Source organism: Pristis pectinata, chromosome 12, assembly GCF_009764475.1.
Source record: "Pristis pectinata isolate sPriPec2 chromosome 12, sPriPec2.1.pri, whole genome shotgun sequence".
Classification (NCBI taxonomy): domain Eukaryota; kingdom Metazoa; phylum Chordata; class Chondrichthyes; order Rhinopristiformes; family Pristidae; genus Pristis; species Pristis pectinata.
The window spans coordinates 39,393,550-39,410,810 of record NC_067416.1 but is presented as its reverse complement, the minus strand read 5'-3'; the positions used below and the strand labels follow the sequence as shown (position 1 = coordinate 39,410,810).

The window sequence follows — 17,261 nt, the reverse complement described above, 5'->3', positions numbered from 1 at the left end:
TGCACCTGTTGCCTTGTCCTTCTTAGTCACAGATCTGGGAGGTGCTGTTGGAACAGTCTGGACAAGAAACTGGAATGACTTGCATTTGTGCTGCAACCTGATCAATCACTTGGGATCTGTTTCAACTGAAAAATATGCTTTGCTATCCTTTGGACTAATATAAACCGAATGCCTGTTTGGAATGTTTATGAAGGAATGTAACGTAAGGTAGGGTTAATCTGAAGAATCACAAAGGCCCTGGAATGTCAATCAGATCATCTGCCTCAGATTAATGGAGTACAGTGCTATAATATGAAGCTTTAAGGAGCACATATCACAGTCCCACCAGTTGTCAGCTGACAATAAACAGGTTAAAGTGAAAGGGATTTGCTAAGGAGTTCATATACACAGAATCATAGAATTGTACAGCACCAAAACACCTTTTCAACCCACCTCATGCATGCCGACTATGATCTCTGTCAACACTAATCCCATTTGCTTGCATTAGACCCGTATCCCTTAACACCTTTCCTGTCTAAGTAGCTGTCCAAATGCCTTTTAAATGTTGCAATTGTATCTGCCTCTGGCACCTCTTTGATGATAAAAACTTATCCTTCAGATCTCCTTTAACTTTCTCCCTTTACCTGAAACCTGTACCCTCTAGTTCTAGACTCCCCGACCCTGGGAAAAAGACACTATCTATCCTATCTAGGCCCCTCATAATTTTGTAAAACTCTCGAAGGTTACCCCTCAACTTCCTATGCTCCAATGAAAATAAATGTTGCCTATTTAAGCTCTCCTTATAACTGCAGCCCTCCATTTCAGACAACATCCTGGTGAATCTCTTCTGCATTCTATTGCTACCACATCCTTCCTGTAGTGTGGTGATCATAACTGTAGACAATACTCAAAGTGTGGTCTACCAATCTTTAATACAGCTGCAAAATGACATCCCAACTCTTATACTCAAGGAAGAAGGCAAGCATATCAAATGTATTCTTCACTACCCTATCCACCTGTGTCTTGCACCCAAAGGTCCCTTTGTATATCAATGCACTTCCTGTGCCTACTATTTACTCTGACCAGAATTTGACTTCCATTTGGACAATTTGCCAGTTGCATCATTGCCAGTTCATCTAATAGTCTGAGATTGGCTTCTCTGAAATATTCATTGTGGGACTGTCGAAATTAACTTTGGACGTGATAAAATTTCTTAGATACTTTTGACAGACTCAGTCATTGAAATGAACGGCGTTAACAAGGTAACCAAGCGGGGGTAATGGAAAGATTGAAAGGCTGATCAGATGATCCGAATGAATGTCCCAGGAGCCTAGCATCAAGGCTAGTCTGGCGTTGAAACAAACTTTTCTGTGCCCGGATTTAAATTGTGGTCACACCCCTTTGGTCTCCGCAGACCCGCCCTTTGTGAAAGTGACCTTAGGAAAGTATGAACCCTCCTCTCGCCCCCTCCACCCTGGCGGATGTCTCTGTGGCTGTTTCCTAAATGTCCCCTAGTGTTTTAATTGTCTAAATATTTCCCATATGGGGGGAAATTATAGCCCGTGTCACGGTCCGCGCTGCTCTGATCCTCAGACTCCTCCTTCCTCCCAGTAACGGCCTTCTTTAGTCGGAGAAGGGGAGTTGAGTGGGCTCGGCCGGAACCCATCCTGTGCCCTGGCCGGTCGCTGGCTGAGGTCCGGCGACCGACCAGCGGGGCTCCGCTTCCCGGAGTTGTGTTCACTGTGCACGGGGGGGAAGCCGTGCATCACCCGCATGGGTGTAAGTTCTACCTTAATCCTTCTTGTCGTTACTCCAGTTTGTGGCACAATGTGTTTTGCAAATTGGAAAACAAAAATAATACACGCCAGCAGGCGAGTGGCTATCTTTTGGGAATCAGTCGGCAAACGGTGTTGTGGAGTGGAAGAGCGCGAAGGGCTGTCTGGAAATCCTGATGCTCGGAAAATGCCGAGCGCCGCTTTCCACCCGGGGCTGCGTTCCACAGAGGGCGCTGTGTGCGAGGGAGGTGCGAGGCTGACTTGGGTTGAGAGAGCAGGGGGTGCGGAGAAAGGGGACTGCAAAGTGCAAATAGAGGCCAAGGGGGAAAGCAGGGAAGGCTGTGAATGTTTGAGTGTAGAGAGCAAAAGGGGAAAGGGAAAACAGTGCACAGATAGAAAATAAGTCTAAAGGCAGTAGGTAGAATAAGAGGAGAATGCAGAGCACTGGGAGGAAATAGGGAACAAAGATAATGCAGTGCACTAGATTAAAAAAAAAGTGCACATGAACTGCTGCTTCACTTGGAATGACTGTTTGGGTACCTGGATGGTGGAAGGGAAGAGGTCGAAGGACAGTTGCATCTCACAATGCGGTCTCCTCTGCGCTGGAGAAACCAAACTGGTGACTGCTTTGTGGAATACCTGTAGACAGTCTACAGGGGTGCCTCATAGCTCCGTGTTCCTGCCACTTTAATTCTCCTTCCCATTCCCACTCTGACCTATCTGTTTGAGGCCCAATGTAAATGTGAAGAACAGCTCCTCTTCTGTCTAGGCACAAGCCAGCCTTCTGGACTCAGTATCAAATTCTACAACTTCAGCTTTCTCCCCCGTATCACAACTGGCAATTCTGCTATAAGTCAACCACCTGTGACATTGACTCAGTTTCTCTCTGTCCATTAGCATTGCCTGACCTGCTGGGCCTGCCACACAGCCCCGCATTTTGCAACTCTTGCGTACCTTTGTGTTCTCACTCTCTGTCCTCGTTTCATAGCTTTTGTTCATTTTCTCTCCCTCCAACTGTCCCACTTAATCATTCAACCAGATGCACTCTGCAACTTATCCCCAAGGCAACCCTGACCTCAGCCCATCATCGATATTCCCTTTGTTTTATCCATTCTTTCCCCACCCTCTTTGCAACTTAAAACCATCATGTGTTCTCTCTTCCCCTGTTCTGATGAAGGATCTTGAACTGGAAGATTAACTCTTCCCTCTTTCCACAGATGGTGCCTGACCTGGTATTTCCAGCATATTCTGTTTTCATTTAAGATTTCCAGCATCCGCAGTTTTTGCTTCTTTAGCTTAAATATAGAATGGGGAGACCAAAGGAAGAATACAGAGATTGGAAGTAGAGACTATATTAGAGTTGGCAGGGAAATATGGATTTAGATGGTAAAATGAGAACATCAGAATAAAAGGAACAACAGACAGTTTATGGCGGATAAAAGACAATATGTAGAGAAAGGCCGATCTGGAGGATAAAAAGAGGGTAAAGAGGCAATGAGAGAGGAGAAAATGGAGAATAAGACATAAATCAATCAAGATTGACCACCATAGAGAGAAAAAATGGGAGAATAAGACATAAAGGGAGAATATAGAGAAGGGAAAAGGAGGACAGAGGGAATGAAGGGAAGGTAACAGAAAGAGAAAGGGAAATGAAGGAGATATAACAGGAAGTAAAGGGAGAATTTTGGGAATGAAGATGAGACTAAAAAGATGAACGGAGACAAGAGATAGAGGGATTGAAGGGAATAAGATAGAATGAGTGCAAAGAGAGCATCAACACAACAAACAGATGATGAGGTGAAGGTAACGGAGAATATCTTCTTCTCGGAGGATGACGTACTTGCACTCTGGTATTGTGGGCTTCATATTGTGGAGGTTACTTTTAACGTGGGCAGCCGTTGCATACCAGCTACCACACAGGCTCCACAGAGGAAGGTCTTAATCCAGTGGCAAGAGGGCCCAAGATGACTGGAGACCAGGCTCTGCTGCATGGGTATTAATGCTTACAGATGCTTCCTGGGCACACACAAAGATGCTTCCTGACATACAGATTTCCAAGCCTATTAATTAATTAGAGCTGAATAATGCTTAATAGAACTATTGCTTGACTGCTTTTGAAGTCACAAAGCAATTTTATCTTGGTGGTAAGAATGTAACGAAAGCAATAAAGGAAATACAGAGAGTGGAACTGGGAACATGGCAAATTAAGGGGAATTATCTGAAGATGAGCATACTGAGAACATAAAGAGATAGGAGGAATTAAAGTAAAATTGAGAATGTAGAGAATTGGACATGGGAATATAAAGTAAGTGTAAGGGAGATTACAGATGGACAATAGGGAAGATAAACTAAAGGAAGAATATAAAGTCATCAAAAGGCAATGAAAATAAATGTATACAAGGGAGAATACAGAGAGTAAAGCAGCGCTTGTTAACCTTTTCCTTTACATGACTTCATTTAAACACTAGAGATTTTTTTGCAATCCCAAAATGATGTAACAGATAAGCATTGGAATGCATGTTTTTGGCTTTTACACTGAAAATAAATTGATTCATTTAAAACTTATGTTGAACAGATAAATATCATTAAAGTGGTAGTAAATCAGTTACCTTGCCAAGTGAAAATATACAAACTAATATTACATTGTCAAGTGTTTTCTCGGGATCCCCTTCGGGATCCCAAACCAAGATTGAGGACCACTGCAGTAAAGGAAGAATACAGAAAGCAAAGAGAGGAACACGGTGAATTAAGGGAGTAGAAACAGAGTACATTAGAAAATGAAGAGCATAAAGGGAGAATGCAGAAAAAGTGAAAGGGAGATTTTAGAGACACTGAACATGAAAAGACAAAGAATAAGGGACTGGCAACTCAATGTTCTAGGAATCTTCAGGCATGTTGGGGGAATGTAGGAGGAGGTGCCATTCAATATTAATCAAGTAGTCCATTGGTCCAGTAAGGAGTGGGGGTTTATCCTAGAAGGTTCTTCAAATTAGGCCATATGAGTTCAGCTTAGAAACAAAAAGGGAACACTCATTTTGCTGGGGTTGTACTAATGCCTCCAAGTTGTCAGTGGGAGATATGTAGGCAAATCACAAAGAAATGTAAAATTTTAGGGTAATGGTGGTTGGGTATTTCAATTTCCCCAGTATTAACTGGGATTGCCTTTGTGTGAAAGGTGGGGGGGGGGGAGGGTTTTCTGAAGCTTTTTCAGCCAATAGGTAAATAGTCCCATAAGAGAAAGGGCATCACTGGACCTAATGTTAGCCAGGCAAGTGGAGAAGGCATGTCAGTGGGAGTCAACTTTGGAGATGATGACCAAAATTCTGTAAGTTTTAAGGTTGTGATAGAGATGGCCAAGATAGATCAGAAACTAAGATTGCAAAATGGGGGGAGATTGATTTCAGTATGGTGTGACAGGACCTGACAAAAGTGGACTGGGAGCAGCTACTTGTAGGTGAGGTCATGTGTGACCAATGGGAGGTATTCAAAGATGAAATAGTGAGGGTTCAGGACCAATATGTTCCCCTGAGGGTGAACAGTGAGGCCAACAAGTTCAAGGAACCCTGGATGTCAAAGGACATTAATGGTTCATTAAAGAAAGAAAAAATAGTTTGTGGCAGGTTTAGCAAACTGAAAACAGAATAGGCCCTTCAGGAGTAAAGATGTAGGTGAGGTCTTAAATGAATACCTCTCATCTGTATTCACTATGAAAAAAGATGTTGTAATTGGAGAATTCAGAAAGTCTAGAACAAATTACCTTGAGGAAGTATTAGATGTCTTCATGGGCTTAAAAGTATATAAATCTCCAGGGTCTGATTAGAGGTATCCAAGGCTGCTATGGGAGGCAAGGAAGGAGATTGTGGGGCTCTGACAGAAATTTTCAAATCTTTGACCACAGAAGAGGTGCTGGATGACTGGAGGACAGTGAATGTGTTTCCCTTATTAGAGAAGGGCGGCAGGGATAAGCAAGGTAATTATAGGCTGGTGAGTCTAACATCCGTGAAAGGGAAATTATTGGGAAAAAAGTCTGAGGGATAGGATTATTCTACACATGGAGAAGCAGGGCTTGATCGGTGACAGATGGGATTTGTTAAAGGGGGATCCTGTCTGGTTAATTTGATTAAGTTTTTTGAAGAGGCGACTGAGTGTCTGGATGAGCATAGCACAGTTGATGTAGTTTACATAGACTCCAGTTGGGCCTTTGACAAACCCTACTTGGGAGACTGGTCCAAACATGAAAACCCATAGGATCCTGGACAATTTGCTAAATTGGATCTCAAAATGGCTTAGTGATAGGAGGCAGAAGGTGATGGTTAAGGGTTGATTTTGCAATTGGAAGCTTGTGACAATAGTGTACCACAGGGAACAGTGCTGACACCCTTGTTGTTTATTATATACATTAAGGATCTGGATGTGAATGCAGGAGGCACGATTAGTAAGTTTGCTGATGGCACAAAGGTTGGTGGTGTTATTGATACTGAGGAGGGTAAACTTTGGCTGTAGAACAATATTGATGAGATGGTAAGATAGGCAGAGAAAGGGTAGATGGAATTTAATCCTGAAAAATGTGAGGTGATACATATGGCTAGGATAAACAATGAATGGTAGGATCTAAGGAAGTACTGAGGAACACAGGACATTGGTGTACATGTCCAAAGATCGATGAAGGCAACACCACAGGTAGTTAAGGTTATTAAGAAGCAATATTTGCCTTCTGTGGCCATGGCATGGAATATCAGTGTAGGGAGGTTACCTTACAACTACATAAGACATGTTAGGCCATAGATGAGTGTAGTTCTGATCATCACTCTGTAGGAAGGATGTGATTTCATTGGAGATTCACCAGAACATTACCTGGAATGGAGTGTTTCAGCTATAAGGAGCAACTTGAATGGGCTGGGTTTGTTTTCTTTGGAGCATAGGAGGCTGGGGGGGAATCTGATTGAGGTATACAAAATTATGAGGGGCATCGACATGGTAGGTAGTGAGAATCTTTTCCCCTTAACAGAGATGTTCAGAAATGGCAAAAGTGTAACTTAAGGGATAGGAGATTTAGAGGGGATGTAAGGAAGGTGTTTTTTTTCAACCAGAGTGTAGTTGGAATCTGGAACACATTGTCTGAATGGATGGTGGAGGAAGGTACTCTCACCACATGGTGGAGGCAAGTACTTAGATGAGGACTTGAATCACCATGGCGTAGGAGGCCAAGAGCTGGAAAATGGGATCAGTATTGACAGGTACTTGATGGCAGTCATGGAAATGGTGGGCCGAAGGCTCTGTGTGTATGCTGTATGACTGTTACTCAGTGACGGCACAGTAGTATAGCAGTTAGCGTAATGCTATTACAGCACCAGCGTTCGGGGTTCAATTCCCGCTGCTGTCTATAAAGAGTTTGTACATTCTCTCCGTAACTGCGTTGGTTTCCTCCGGGTGCTCCAGTTTCCTCCCACATTCCAGAGATGTTCGGGTTAGTAGGTTAACATGGGTAATTGGGTGGCGTGGGCTTGTTGGGCCGGCAGGGCCTGTTACTGTGCTGTATAAATAAAGTTTAAAGTCTAAAGACCCCAAAGGGAGGATTCAAAGGTAGTGAAAGTGAGAATACTGTATGTAGTAAAGGAGTAATCATATTTGACAGAACAAGGGAAAATACTGAGACTAAAAATACAAAAAACTGAAATTGATAACATAGATAATGAAAGAATAGAAGGAAGGCAACAGAGGGAATAAAGACTGTGAGGCCATGTAAAGTCAATCAACATGAAAACAGAGAAAAGTGGAGACTTTTGTGGGAATGAAATGGAACACGGGAAGGCAGGAAAGGAATAAAGGCTTGAGCTTGCTGGCCTGGTCTCAATGTCCAGGACTGCAACCTGCAGGCTCTTTATGTCCATATTTACCTGGTCTGGATGTGGAGAGCTAATCATGCAGACCCAAAGCAACTCAGCAATCTGTTCTTGCTGGTCTAGATTTGGGTCTGACATTCCAGGACATTTAAAATGAATAGAAGGGGAATCAAATAGCTTATAAATTATAAAATAATATTTAAAATAAAGTTAACTAAAAACAATTAAAACGCATAGCTAATTAAAAAGATTAAATTAATGTGAAATGACTATAACAAAACATCTTTCCATTTGCTCTCTAATCAGCAGCTCAGCAATCCCCATTGGAATTTTGGACCCGCACCTGGTGAAGGATCTGAGAGGTTATACCCAAGCTTCATGCTGGGAAATCTCAGCAAGACTGGGCTCCATTGCTGGACTGCCTTCCATATCTGTCAGTACGTCTGGATTTCAGGGTTAGACAGGCATGGGAATCTGGGACTTGCTGCCATTTAAGTGGCTAATCACTGGTGATCTGTTCAGAACCACATGCAATAGCCAGCATGAAACAAGGATACCAGAAAGTAAAGCATACACAAAGATTAAATTCATCACGTGGATTATGGTTCCCATCTTAACCCACCCCTGCTTCCAAATGTCAGAGAGTGACAGAAGATGCCATGAGCAGTGTTACCAAGCAGCATTTACTCACCTATAGTCGTTCATTGCCGTTCATTGATGCCCAGGTTGGATTACAGTAGGACCACTCAGCTCTAGATCTCATTACAGTTTTGTTCCAAATGTGAACCAAGCACCAGAGCTGTGCTGAGAGTGACCGCCAAAATCTTAACTGAGTGTGGAATCAAAGAGCCCAAGTAAAAATAAAGTCAATGGGCATCAAAGGGACAATGCTCCAATGCCTGAAGTCATACCCTGTATGAAGGAAGATAGCTGTGGTTGTTGGAGCCCAGTTATCCATAGGGCACTGCAGAAAGAGTCCCTCAGAGCAATGTTCTAGGTCAAACTATCTTCAGCTAGTTCATCAATTGCCTTCCTTCCATCATTAGGTCATAGGGGATATTCAGTGATGGTTGCACAATATTTAATTCTATTGAGATCTTAGCAAATGAAGCAGCCCATCCCCACATGCAGCAAGAACTGGACACATTTCAGGCATGCACTGATAAGTGACAAGTAAAATTTGTGCCAGGCAATAACTATGAGAGAGTTTAACAACCTACTCTTGCTATTCAATGGTGTTACCATCCCTGAATCCCTACCATTAATGTCTTGGGGGGGGTTACCATTGACTAAAAATTCAACTGGACTACCACATAAATAGTGCCACTCCAAGATAAGGTCAAAACCTGAGTATTCTGTGACCAGGGAGTCACCACATGACACTCTAAAACCTTTCCACTATATACAAGACACAAGTCAGGAGAATGACGCTGGAAATAATATCCATTTGCCATCCCAATCCTGTCCCAATACACTCAGGAAGCTTAATACCACTCAGGGAGACCAGTCTGCATTAGCACTACCCCAATCACACCCAATATTAATTTCCTCCATCATTGACATTCTGTGGCTGCAAAGTGTACCATCCACAAAATACACTGCAATATTTGCATTAACTATTCTGATACCACCTTCTATGGATAAGGGTTTCAAGCACATGACACACCATCCTACTTGGAAATATATTACTGTCCCTTCATCATTGTAGAATCTGAACCCTGGAACTCCTTACCAGAAGATATCATGGGCATACTTTCACCAGGACTGCAATAGTTAAGGAAGGTGGCTCACCATAACCTCTTCAGGGACAAATCAAACAGAAAATGCTGGGGATACCCGGCAGGTCAGGTAGCATCTGTGGAGAGAGACAAATAACATTTGAAGTCAATGATAGGTCATTTCGATTTCCAGTGCCTTTGTTGCTTCTCAATGGCAGTTATCAAGGACAATAAATGCTGGCCTTGACAGTGAAGTCCACATCCCAAAAAATGAATATGTTAAGTGTTTGTGACTGAAAATAGAGTAACAGTAAAAAGCAGACTTAAAGTGTAAAATACAGAGAGTGGTAAACCATGAACATATACAAAAAGTCCAGGAAAGGACTGTCACTGGTTTAGACACAAGTTCTACCATCAAACGTAACTGGACTAATGTGCTGGGCGTTTAATAGAGCTGAAGTCTCAATCCTGTTCACAGTGTGATTATTTTTTCAAAATCTTATTCTTGTTTAATAAATTGTGAATTTCAAAGCTAAAGTACATTTTTTTGTTGTGGGGTGAAAGGGGAAGGAGTGATGGAGTATGAGAACCATAGTCCAGAATTTTGATCACAGCCCCACAACGGGAAAGTGACGCCCTAACTATGAGAGCATACTGGTTGTAGTATAACTCAGCAGTGATTTTGAATCATCTGTAGGCAATCTTAATCTTTGAATCTTGATGGTGCCAATTGCATGTTCCTATCATTAGTAACGAATAAACTTTTTCTCTCTGTTTCAGAGCAACCTGCATAGGATGCAGAATAGATAGATAGCATAACTTCAGTCTGAACCAGTCGCTCGAATCAAACTGTAGCTTTACTCCGCCGATTTATGTGGATGATTTAGGAATGACCGAGAGCTGCATATTGATTCAAATGAAGTGTCCCATTCCTAAAACAGAAAATGCTTCACAATGACCAATACACACAGACACACATACACACCTACACAGTTACAACCACTCCCCACAACACACACGCACTATATATAATAAGAATGGCAAGGACAAACCGATAGAGCAGGGAAGAATGCCAGTAAGGAAGGTACAACGATAAACGTACATTGTAAATATGAAAGAGTATGGGTCGGGAAAGCATGCGATGAGTATTTGTGGAAGAGGATTGAGACAGAGTGCAGGGAGTGATGGTTTCTCCCTGTGAGTTAACATGTGAGAATACGTAAGAGGGACAGAGTAACCCAGAGACGGACTAAGTGTATGTATATGTCTGTGCGTGTGAGGGAGGGAGGGGCAGAAAGAGTTGGAAGACAGTGAATGAAGAATTCCAAAAGTAGGAATTCTGTAGAATTGTTTTAAAAAGACAATCAGAATTGTTCCCAGTTTTTTTTTCAAACATTGCTTCTATGACCGTGCGAGAAATTTGGGTGTTACATTCCAGACTATTGTGCCTCCTTAAACACAATTGTTTCCGGAACATGAGATTCTCTGGCAAGTTGTTAATGCTGACTCAATCGTATGTGCTTCCTCGCTAAAACTTAGTGCGTGAGGCTGCTCAGAAGCAGACGGAACACTGTGAAGGGAGCAGCGCCGTCCAGCTTGTAGGATCTCCGTCGCTTTGCCCTTCAGGCATTTTATATATAGGTGATTGGAGAGAAACCCGAGGCCAGAAGCAGAACCCGGCAACAAAAAAATCCCTGTGCAATGAAAACTGTGGAAAAATTTTGAAATCTAAATTGCTCAAAGCGAAAAAAGCTTCACGGATGCCTCCACCCCCGCAGCCCCAAACCAATGTTTATAAACCAAAGGGGAGGGAGAGGGCAGTCTGTGGAGTGAAACAACTGAAGTAAAAATGAACACTGTCCCGGTATATAGATGCAAATAAATTATTATTGTTTTCTCTCTTTAAATGATCTCTGGTCAGCTATCCGCAGCGGCTGCTGTGTGGAGCCAGACCGCAGTCTCCCGCTTCTTCCACTTATCGGCTTCCCTCTGTTGTGTCTCGCAGTCGCTAGCGTGGCTTTTGAGTTTCCGTGACTTGTTTTCCGGAATCTCACGCCAAATATGGGGAGAAGGGGGAGGGCGGAGGCGTCCTTCAGCCCGCCCCCTCTCTCTCCCGCCGGATCCTCTCGCCATACATGGACAGTCAAAGGAAACCGGAATCCCTCTCTGTTCGCTCGCTGGAATTGAAAGGATCGGTCGCGCAGAGGCATTCAACCCGCAGTAGCGCACCACCCGCCCGGGGATGGGGAGGGGGGAAAGGGGAGTGGGATTTTCCCCTTCCGCTCCCGGTCCTAGTGCTGGGCTGTGCCCATGGGATCGCTCCTTACCCCGGGCCGAGGGGAGGGGCAGCGCTGGCGGCTTTGAAAACCCGTCCTTTTTCCGCCCACCGCGTCGCCGCGTCTCAGCCCTGTTCCTCTCTCATCCATATATGGTCTCTTACGTCACGGGGCATTCGGTGACTCGGGATAAATAGTAAATGAAGCCCGAGAGAGAGACTGAAGCAGAGAGAGAAAGAGAGTGAGAGAAGTGGCAGGGATTAGCAGCAGCTCAAGAGAGCTAAACATTAAAAAGGCGGCAGGGGGAAGAGCCCTGCCGCTTCCCCAGGCTCTCCGAATCAGGGCAACCCCACACTGACAAAGCCCGGCTTCACCACTTGACACTAACGATAACTGGAGGTAGGAGGAGGAGAGACAGAGAAAAAAAAGTTTTTTTTAAATTTTTAATCCGAGATCCGGCCAAAACAAACGATGACAGCGAAAACGGTGGAGAAAATCCCGCTGCCGCTCGGAGGTCTCTTTCACCAGCTGCCCGAAAGCATGTTCCCCGTGGAGGAGATCAGTTCGCTGCCCGCGTCCGTCACTATCTTTTCTAACCCGGAAATGGCACAGTACGAGCAGATGCCCTCAGGTAAGCAACTTGGCACCGAGCACCTGTCCAGTGTGCGCGACTTGTCGGGAGGTTCGCTCTGCCGGCGGCCGCTGCCGGTAAACCCCACGCACATCTTTACTTACCACCTTGTTTCAAGCAACAGTTTGTGTAGTAGCGTAGCGGCTGTCGGAAGAGAGACTTTCCATTTCATTCATTCTTTTCGCGGGCGCCAGTACTGATTAAAATCGCGTGAATCCGACGTGAAAATAGAAAATGCCGTAATTTTTAAAAACAAAAAGGTTAAAGATCGCGGTATGTAGGATTGTTTTAAGTCTCTTGGCGAGTTGTTTAGTCTGACTTCCAGTTTTGTTGCGTTGGTGGGTCCTGTTTACTTGTCCGAGTGTTCCAGGGGTTGCGTCTCAGGTGTGCTTGATGTTATGGGCTGTACTGTCAGTCACACCTCCGCTTGTAGTTACTTGTCCGAGTCTACGCGAAAGTCTGCGAAGTAGCCTCCAGACCACCAATTCTTGTCCTTCGCTTTTCAGATGGAATAATTAACGTGGACATGGGCAGTGACAAAAGGGCAGTCGACTTACCGTATCCCAACAGCTACCACCTGCCCTCAGCTCCCCGCACGCAGACTGTCGGTTACACGGGTAAATTTTCCATTGAGTCTCAGTGTGCCAGCACCAATTGGAGTTCTGAGGGTATCATAGTGAGCGCCGGGGTCTTCGGAATCCCTGCATCGTCCTCCTCCTCATCGTCCTCTTCCTCCACTGCTTCTCCAAACCCCCTCTCCAGTCCCCTCAGTTGCACGATGGCGCAGAGTCAGAACGAGATGGAGCATATGTACTCGCCGCCACCTCCTTACACCTGCGGGGAGATCTATCAGGACCCGACTCCTTTCTACAGCACCTCCACTGGCAGCCTTGGGTACCCACCTCCCCCGTCCTACCCTTCCCAAAAGCCGGTGGTGGACAGCACTTTATTCCCCATTCTGCCGGACTATAGCAGCATCTTCCAGCCTCAGCACCCGCACCGAGACCTGCACCCGGGGACCGAGCGCAAGCCTTTCTCCTGCCCGGTGGACCCCGGCAGGATGGCACCACCTCTGACTCCGCTCTCCACCATCAGAAACTTCACCCTGGGTAACCCGGCAGGGGAGGGCTCCAGGCTGCCCAGCGCGTACGGCGGACAGAACCTACCTCTCCGGCCCATCCGGCTCAGGAAATATCCAAACCGCCCAAGCAAGACCCCGGTCCACGAGAGACCTTACCCGTGTCCGGCAGAGGGCTGCGACCGCAGGTTCTCTCGCTCCGACGAACTCACCAGGCACATCCGGATCCACACCGGCCACAAACCTTTCCAGTGCCGCATCTGCATGAGGAACTTCAGCCGGAGCGACCACCTCACCACTCACATCCGCACCCACACCGGCGAGAAACCCTTCTCCTGCGACTTCTGCGGCAGGAAGTTCGCCAGGAGCGACGAGAGGAAGAGACACACCAAGATCCACCTGAGGCAGAAGGAGAAGAAACTGGCCAGCGAAAGGGCGGCCAGTTCCACGGTGGGGACTCTCTGCACCGGGAACAGCCCCTTGCCCCTCTGTCCGCCCAGAACAGTCTAAACTGGAAACACACCCGCGGAGAAATGACACTACTGTACCCGAAGGCGAAAAAACCCAAGGGCGTAGACAGAGTATTTATGGCAGATTGCACCCGAGTTTCCGACAGCTACGTGATTACATTTTGCTCCTTCCTCCGGTCTCCAGGAACCTCAGCCCCTCTGTCCCCCTGAAGATCTTTTGGGGAAAGCACGCTGATTTTTATTTTGTTCTTTAACTCGGCTTTTCTTTTTATTATTTTGCAGTACAGGGTTTCTGGTTTCGCTCAACGGCTAAGCTAGTCAGGATACTGCACATGTCGTATTAACGATCGGGTTCACCCTTCACCTGCCCGCCCCCATCTACAGTTCAGCGGGGCACAGCCACTTCCTTAGACTTGCATCCAGTGTTAAAGCGGTTTGAAAGCGACCGCGGAGGGAAAGGGCTTGAGGCGGCGAAAGGTGTTGTCGCGGGGAACTTGTATGCAAGACGGGAAAGGGGATGTTTTGTGGAAAAGGCAGCGAATGTTTGTCTGAGGAAACTAGCTTCGGCACTTTTTTTTATTGGTCACTAATATTTTCAACAACAAAAAAGCTAAGCATGATAAGCGATGTAAAAGCTCTCTAATCTGATAAACATAACCAAGAGCAGGCTTCCTTTTGCTGAAGTCTTAAGTTTAATACGATGTGTACAGCAAACAATTCATATTTTAATTCTTTCCCAGTGGTGTGGGAGAAGTCCAAAGGAGAAAGGGGGTTAGAGACTTTAGACCTGATCAGAGATTACCGAGAGGCAACTTTATCCCGTGTTAGTTTAAATCGCAAGTGGATGTTTTGTACTTTCGCATTTGAACACTGCATGCTGAGATTTTTTGGTGCCTTGTTTATTGTGGACGATTCTATATGTCTGCATGTAAATATCCGGCCTTAAAAGACTGACCATGGCAATCGTGAAATCGCCAATAACCTTCACAAGCTGGCGAAACGGTTCAATTCCTGCCAATTAATTTGGAAATTTTTTAGAAAATATTTTTGTACGTGTTTTGTGCTAATATTTTCCAAGTGTTTTACATTTTGTAGCAAAGCTCTGGTTGTAAAGAGTGTGAATAATTCTTATGTTGCTGATGCTGACCTGTCAATGGTTTAATGTATTGGTGTAAAACCACTAACTGGGTGAAAATTGGACCAATTGGTCCTCTCAAAATGTATTGTTTTATGGTTATATTGATGTAAATATAATTTTACAAAATATGTAGATTGTGTGCGTGATTTTATAAACTGCATTCAAAATGTTTCACTTATATAGTTTAATATTGTTGTGATGTGAAATGTACTGTCTAAAGGATGATGAAACAGACCCACTAACATCTTTCGAAAGAGAATTGGGTACATGATAAGGAAGGGAAAGTTAAGAGAAAGAGGGAAGCAACGGACCTAAAGGGTCAGTAACAGACTGGGCCATTGCTTCTTTCTATGCGGCACCATTCCACAATTCTAACCTTTTATCTGGGGCTTCCAACCTCCTCAGTACCACAGTGAAGTGTTAGCCGGCAGTATGGACTTAAAGTCGGGTGGGGGTCTTGAATTCAAGGGGTTCAGAGGCAACTTGTGTCCAATGAGCCAAGCCAACAGCAGCAACAACCGATCATGTATCTTCGATATGGCGCATTCTAAGTCACTGAGGCGATCCACGCAGATTATTCTTTAACAGCCACCAGATTTCAGAAGGGTGGTGAATATGCAGGTGGAGAGGTGTGTATTCCTTAATGTACAAGTAATAGGGCCACTTCCGAATATGCTTCCCATGTAACTCACTTAGAATCTAATTTATCTGGAAAATTGAGAAAAGGAACATACTTGGGAAAGTTTAATTGTTTTAATGCAAGTCACGAAAGGTCGTTTCCTTACATTTCCGAATTACTATCGAACAATAAATGTCGTTCAATGCCTGTCCTTTTCCATAACTGGGTTAAACACTGGGTACGTGAAGTTGGAAGCGCAGCAATGGCACCATCCAGCCAACACTTCTCCCGGGGGTCTGGGCTTTCTGCAATGGTAGGTGTGTGTTAGACAAAGTAAATGGACGTCTCCTGCTCTCAGGATCATTCATTTAATATCTGGACCTTCAGTCAAATTGTTCTATTCATCTAAAGATGATCGCCCATCGAAAATAAATCACACTTGGCCTTTGTGGAGCAAAATCATTTCTTTTTTCATAGTAAAATAATAATTGGGCTGATCGCATTAAGAGTTGAAGTTGAACTGGTTCTGGATAAAAAATAAATCTCCCATTGGCCGAGAACGAGTTTTACAAGCTCCAGCTCTGGAATGTCTCAAATCTACGACGCCAGCTGGGAGCACAAGATTCTGCCGGTAGGGGGAGTCACATTTGTATTGGGAGGTGGAGTCCGAGTTGCTATCTGGGGATGGAGTGAGTTGATGGGATCTGAGTTGACTTAGTTCCCCACACCACATCCCCTCACCAGCTCTGTCCCCCATCAGCTCTTACACCAGTTGGTGGCTGTGGAGTCTTGTGGGGGGTGGGGGGGGGGGGGAAGGGTTTGGTGATGGTCGATGGGGACGGTAGTCCAGGATTGTGTAGGGAGGTGAGGAGCTGAGCTGGTGTTTGGGAGAGGTGGTGGGGCGCTGTTGGCGTTGGGGATTAATTGGCGACTGAGAAGTTAGTGGTGGATAATAGGGAACCAAGATGGATTCACCCCTTCTTGAGACACTGCCCAGGTCCCAAATCACAATGTAAAGAGCCCCACTTAGTGGACACAGTCAGTCAAATACAAGCTCAGTCCCTATCCTCTGCTCAGACTCCATCACGCCCCAACATCAGATCAGACCCCCCTCCCAATACCCAACACCAACTTAGTTCCCCACCACCATCCCCTCACCAGTCCAATGCCCCATCCCAACACCCAGCAGTCTCTCATCAACTCCTCTCCCCATCACTCCTCAAAACTAACTCCATTCCAATTGTCCCACCCCATTCCCTGGGGAGCCAATTCCCAATATCCATGTCTCTCCCCACCACCATCAACACCATCTCAAGTGCCTAAACCCCCATTACAACCTTGTAGCCTCTTCCTATCAACATCTCCCCCTCCCACACCTCTCCACAATAAAACAGCAGCTTTATGCCTCGATTGGATGATGTTTCTCAGAAGTATGAGAGGTGATCTCTGGAACAAATGTTGATCAGATTAGGGGAAGCACTCCAGGCCTTTTGCCAGTTTAAGTAATGGAAGGCTGCCACCTGTAGTTCCAAGGTTAAACCACAATTACACAATCTGATCTGGAGGCAACTTCTGCTGATCCATTGCTGGATGTCAGTCAGTGGAGGAGAAGAGCAGAGTAGGCTAGAGCTGGGTCTTGTCATCAAACATGTGGTTAATGTTACCGAGAGATGAGAAATATATGTACAAAGATAAATCCTTGGGAAACTCCCAGTCATAACTGTGGAAGCAGGA

At 45.1% G+C, this 17,261-nt stretch overlaps 1 protein-coding gene across 1 annotated transcript; it reads left to right on the top strand.

Annotated features, from left to right (window-relative positions):
- The first annotated feature begins 11,585 nt into the window (after positions 1 to 11,585).
- On the top strand, positions 11,586 to 15,038 carry egr2b (early growth response 2b). Its single transcript, XM_052027837.1, has 2 exons — positions 11,586 to 12,222; positions 12,729 to 15,038. The coding sequence occupies exons 1-2, from the start codon at positions 12,063 to 12,065 to the stop codon at positions 13,808 to 13,810; spliced, it is 1,242 nt and encodes a 413-aa protein (XP_051883797.1). The 5' UTR covers positions 11,586 to 12,062; the 3' UTR covers positions 13,811 to 15,038.
- The last annotated feature ends 2,223 nt before the right edge of the window (positions 15,039 to 17,261 follow it).